Raw genomic sequence first — 6,000 nt, forward strand, 5'->3', positions numbered from 1 at the left:
ACTGTGGGACTGATCTGACGCGCTGAAAATTATGACGTGCTACGCTATGACGTACTGTACTGATGACAATAAAACACGGATCGATGTTTTAAAAATATTCGGCATCTATAGCTAGGGGGGCTCTGTGAAGTCTATTTCAACTTGCTTGACAAGAAACGTGGGAAAGCGCTTAAATAATGAAAATAAACACCAAGACAGACCTCTGGAAAGATATCAAGGATGCAAGCAAGTCCTGGTCTTTTGCTGGTTCATTCTGAGCTATTTAGTATATGTGCAAACATAAAATTGTGTTTTTATTACAATGAGTTCCTTGACAATTTTGGACATTTACACATATATCTCTGGAAGCAATCCCATCGATTATGCTGAATTTTTCTTAGATCTTACTAAATTTTCTATTTAATAGCTGAAATCCAAACATTCGAAAACATTTAGAGTCATTTCAGGTGAGGACCATATCTTCTTTTACCCCTTTCCCTTTCATATATATTATCTGTCCCCCTTACTCAATGCCCTTCTGGGCTATGTAAGGTATTTTGAAATAAATAAATAAATAAATAAATCAACAAATAAATAAATAAATAGCTTCCTTTATAGCTTAAGCTGCCTTGGGATGGGAAACTGCATAAGACCAAACCAACACATTTGTTCTCGCAGGTAGGACATGAGTTCATTTTTATCGTTTTTATCAATATATTTATCCTACTCTTTCGCTCTTCGTTCTGAAGGGTACATTGCAGGAAACGTACATAGACCACAGTATAAAGTTGGGGTTCCTGCTATTAAACATGTAAGAAAGGACACTGTGCGAACACTCTGCCAAATTAACGCGAGAAGCATTCTTACTGCATGAAAAAAAAATTAACATTAAAATGTGCAGCATTTCTCGAGATATGAAGCTTGACCCAATGTTACCCTTTAAAGGTAAACTGCTGTGTTTATTTCATCTTAACAAGGGAGGGTTCGAGATATGGGGTAGGCGTTATGTTCCACAACGCAGAAAGAGGACAAGGAAAGGACACAAGAGCTAAATATTAGTCTTTTCATCATTTTGAGTTATTTATGGCATTAGATTGCTCATTGCGTCCCGACTCTGACACACAAAAAAAAACCGTTTCTCGAAATTCCAATTGGGACTATATTTAAAAAGAAAAGGAAATCGAAACCGAAACTGGTTTCATGGCCAAGAATGACGTTCCAGTTGACGAAACGGTCACGTCACATACAATATTGGAGAGATATAAGATCTCTTCGATTTGGCTGCACCACCTGCACTAGTTCAATGGTGCAGCACCGTCGTCCTCATTTTTGCAGTGACGCGCGCGCCCTCTGCACTCTTCTCCTCGTTTTGTCAAGGTGCAAGCCTAGTTCCGCACGAGTTCTCTGACACCTTGCACTTGTTCGGAAGGTAGTGCTGAGATTAGTGCAGCATGGCTGGCATGGCGCGCGTTCTACCCAACGCAGAGCAGACGACGCTCCACGTTCATGTTAACGACATGAGAAAAGAAGTTCGCCTGCTTTTTGGACCCGACGGGTCAGCGATTACCGATGATAATGGGTGCATCTACGAAGCAATAGGTGAGTAATGCTGCATGATGGCGTTAAGCACGTGGCTGGCGAATTTATTGATTGGAAAGGCAGATAGCGGTTGGCCTGTTACTCTGCACTTGGAAAGGAGAAGAAGATAATCATGATAGGTGACGATGTGGGGAGAAGACATACAAACAGACACATATAGGCAAGCGTCATGTTTGTAAACAAAGGTGGCGCTGCGATCGGCAGCGACAAGGGTGTAGGCAAAAACGCTGCGTGCCTACACTGCGCCAAGCGACGCCGCCTTCGAAACCAGTTCGCGAGTGCGAATATTCTAAAGCGTAAGCTTTGCTTGTGCGTAGAAATAGTTTGGTTTATGTCTGGAGAGTAGTTCAGCACTTTACTAGCCGATTACTGATGGAATTAGTTGGAGAAGAGCGCTGCATTGGCTTCCTTCTCCGTGGAATCAAGAGCGCGCGGCTACGGTGGGCGAGTGTAGCAACGTTGGACTGTAGTGACTGATTAAATTAAATGAAAACGAGCAATCGCAATGTATAAAAAAACTAATACCTAGTCAACACTGTCCAACTTACAAGCCTATTGTTAGCGCATGCAAGGACGATAATATGTATGATTGGAAGTGCGTTTTTCATTTGACGACTATTTTGATGGGTACCTTTTCTGCTTCTCCAAGCACCTTCACTCTAAAGAACAAAATTATCGGCAACTATACTGAACTAGAAATCATATTTTTAGCTCACTGTACCAGCAAATTAAGTCATATAATTTCACTGAATAAGAACTCTTCTAGTTCTTTGTAACATTCACCTAGTGGGTGCGCTGCCAACTTGTTTTATCCTGCTCGATAAAAAGACGTTCGACGTCTGTTTAATCGCACAGATGCAGTCAGGGGCATTCACAGGTTAATTTATAAATAAAAAGCTCGTAATAATGGTGTTCCTTTCTTTCTTTTTCTTTTTTTTTGCTATTAGTGTAAATGCCATGTTCTCCACGATGTCTACGATCACTTGCAGCGCGACTTGCGCGATCTGCTGAGCATATTAATATATTGGGAACATTTTTATTCAAATGCGCGTCATATTATTCTGCTTATTTTTCATCCCCCATAGCCAATTCTACTTAGGGACAATAAACGTAATGTACCGTGTATACCACAATTAAATATCTTGCTCAATCAGAGCTGGTTGTCTGGTTAATTCGTTCATTATAATCTTAATGACCTTCAAAAATAAAAGTTAATACTCTGAGAAATAGCGCTGCTTGACTTTGTCCGGATTCTAAATATATTCATTCGATTTCTAGGACCGTTGATGAAGAGTGCGTCACTCGTTGATATTCGGGAAAGTGAAAACAGAGAAAAATTACTTCACTATTCTCTTGGCCTGTTTAGTCAATGATCGCGCTGAAGTGACCGCTAATTGCAGTTTCCTTTGCAGCAGCTTTTGTGTCCTTTTTTGTACGAAAATGTGCACGGGTAGTACCGCAGATGAATGGAACTTACTGCGCGGTTTCCTAGCTGCGTTCGATTAAAATCATACGCGCACGCAATATCAAGCCTACACTTCTTATGGCCTGGTAGTATATACACCAAAACGTGAACGAGCTGCAGGCGTTTGTTATTGCGCTATTCGTCGTGTGGCCGAAAACCAATCACGGCAATTAAGAGTTTCAAGCGAACTGGTCAAGTTTCAGAGCAGAAGTGCAACGCACGTTAGCTGCCAAGGCAATCCGTCGCCGAAGGGTCTACAATTGTCGCGCTCATTGCCTCTGTCATTCGCTCTCATCTTCATCCGACCGCGAGAAACAAGTGAAAACAGGTACCACTTTCTTTTTTGTGCCTTGTGGCGCGACCAACACCTCCACACATTGCAGGAATATTGGGAATAATGCTCTAAAACGCAGCAAGCGCCGCGCTTCCAATGCAGACGGCCTATGCTTTTGCCTACACCACGAAAGTCACTGCTGTCGCCAGCGCCGCCGCACCTCCACTGACGTCACGGGCTGACGCTTGTCTATGCATTGCAACTTGCATGACAAGCGCGAGTCTAGTCCCGTCTTTTGTTAGTCGCGGCCACAAGTAGCCGTGGGTGCTTTAGAGCAGAGTTTTTCTTCTTTAGCATCGCGCTGTGCTGTGCAAATATATTCAGTAACCGTCTTTGCCTCTGCAGACGGTCAGCGTGTGTCGGTGCTGTTCGAGGCCCCTCGGCAAGCCCTCCTACCCCTCCGGTACCATCGCCGCCGACAACGTCGATGATGCAGCTGGCAGTGCAGACGCTGCAGACTTTGATGCCATCCCTGATCTGGCAGAGGCACCCGCTTCTGTAGACGAAGCAGCAGAGCTCTGGAGTGCCCGGAAGACTAATTTTTTTATTTCGAAGTATTCAGAAATGAAAGATTTAGTGGGCAAAACAAGAGTGCTCCGGTACGTTGTCTTTGTCTCTGAAGTGTTGTGCGTCATATCTTGACATATTTTATGTATATAAACGTTTTTTTTTACTGCAGCACACTGTAATACAAACAGGTATTATTTACTTGAACATGCATTCACGCCTTAGCTGCCATGCATCTGAAGCAAACTGTATGGGCTTAAATCTGATGTAATATTCAGTATAAGAGCACACTGCGAAGGATATTTTGGAACAATACTGGAAATATATATATATATACCGGGTGTCCCAGCTAACTTGAGGTTTGTATTTAATTCATATGGCCGTGCGTCTGTCAGCGAGCTTGTGAAGCGTAGTGGATTACCTTCTTGACTGAGCGCAATCGTATCTGCCTATTAAAGTTTCTTTTTCAGCTCGTAAAAGGTCATTATAATATTAACACTTCCAATTATATTACTTACTCTTCAGGTTATAATACGAGACAAAGGCATGCACTAACAATAACCCCTGTGAACGCGCGAAATAACTGTTTTAAATATTCTTTCTTTCCGAGGACAATTACGGAATGGAATAAACTTAATAGCGAGACTGTAACTCAAAGTTCTTTACCAATGTTTGAAAAGTGCCTGCAAATTTTATGAATTTGAGTGCGTTTATATGCTTGTATTTCTTTTTGTTTTTCCCACCCTGCTATGATCTGTACCAGATCGCAGTACCTATAAATAAATAAATAAATAAATAAACAAATAAATAAATAAATAAATAAATAAATAAATAAATAAATAAATAAATAAATAAATAAATAAATAAATAAATAAATAAATAAATAAATAAATAAATAAATAAAACCAAGCATTACAAAATAATATATTTGAGCTAGGTCAGTGAAAGGGCCCCTGAAACGCCATTTACGGCCGTATTTTGATGCTACATGTGTTTAGAGGTGGTCTTAGTGAGCATCGAGATCACATTCAAAAAGCTCTGCGTGTTAGCTGTAATTTACAAATAACTTCGGAAAATTGCCGCTCGCAGCCGATTTGGGCGACTCACCACCGTGCGTTTTCAGCCGCCCAGCCCATGCGACGTCATTGGGGTTAGCGTTATCATTGGCCATGGCCATAAGACGTCACGTGTAATTTTTGCAATTATAGATTTTAAAATTAGCACTATTCTTCCTGAAAGTAGTACTTTATTCGTTAGTTATTATTGTACATTAAAGAAAGGTAAGAATTCTGCGCGCATCTTGATAGAAGCGGAACACTTCCGGCCGAGAGAGATCCGTCTGCTCGCAAAAGCACGTGTTGCCCGGTTGTCAGTCTTGAAATCTCGCGATCCCAACTGCTGCTGCTTTTTTTCTGGTTTGCAATTGACCACCATTGCTGTGTAGTTGGCTGTAAAGCCGAGGACAGGAAAGATGTTATAATGCGACATCGTGTCCCTACAAAGCAAGGTGTCACGCGGGAAAGCTGGCTCCAACGCGTCGGGCTGTCATCGTCGGACAAGCGCCAGGAGCTCAGAGTTTGTGGCCGCCACTTTTCCCGTGACGCATACCAGTATAATCCCAGTTTGGCGCAGCAAACTGGCCTCAACGTGAGACGTCAACGCCTCAAGTCCGACGCTTTGCCGACGCAGTTTCTCCCTGGAATGGTAAGTTTTCTGGGTTGCGAGTTATTGTGGAAACACGCGTAGCATGGCTCGGAGTCTCGCATGGAAGTGCATGAAGCCTAGCGCAAGTTTTGCAGGCGCAGATTCCTTGCGCGCAAACCGCTCTTGCGAGAGGACCACAACAAGTTAAGGCGCTGAAAATGTATGAAAGGGAGCTCTCGCCCTGCGGCGCGCGGATAAGGAAAAAAAAAAAGATAAGGCGACCTGCGCACATGGAACCATGAATTAACATACACTAACGTGTACGCGATCACAACAATTGCAGTATAATTTGCCTGGGTGGTGCAGTGGGTTAGGGTGGTCGACTGCTGTGCCCAAGGCACAGCGGCCGCTTTTCAACGGAAGCGCAGCAAGGGGCCCGCGTACCGGTGCGGACAAAAGTAAACGGAGCACG

The 6,000-nt window shown here is 42.9% G+C and overlaps 1 protein-coding gene across 1 annotated transcript; it reads left to right on the forward strand.

The window, feature by feature from the left end:
- The first annotated feature begins 1,496 nt into the window (after nucleotides 1-1,496).
- On the forward strand, nucleotides 1,497-4,019 carry LOC146193909 (uncharacterized). Its single transcript, XM_084600652.1, has 3 exons — nucleotides 1,497-1,578; nucleotides 2,434-2,438; nucleotides 3,723-4,019. Exons 1-3 carry the CDS (start codon nucleotides 1,497-1,499, stop codon nucleotides 4,017-4,019), a joined length of 384 nt encoding a protein of 127 aa, XP_084456778.1.
- Nucleotides 4,020-6,000: the final 1,981 nt, after the last annotated feature.

This window comes from Amblyomma maculatum, chromosome 4 (assembly GCF_055883805.1).
Source record: "Amblyomma maculatum isolate TAMU_Amacu chromosome 4, ASM5588380v1, whole genome shotgun sequence".
In the NCBI taxonomy this organism is placed as follows: Eukaryota; Metazoa; Arthropoda; class Arachnida; order Ixodida; family Ixodidae; genus Amblyomma; species Amblyomma maculatum.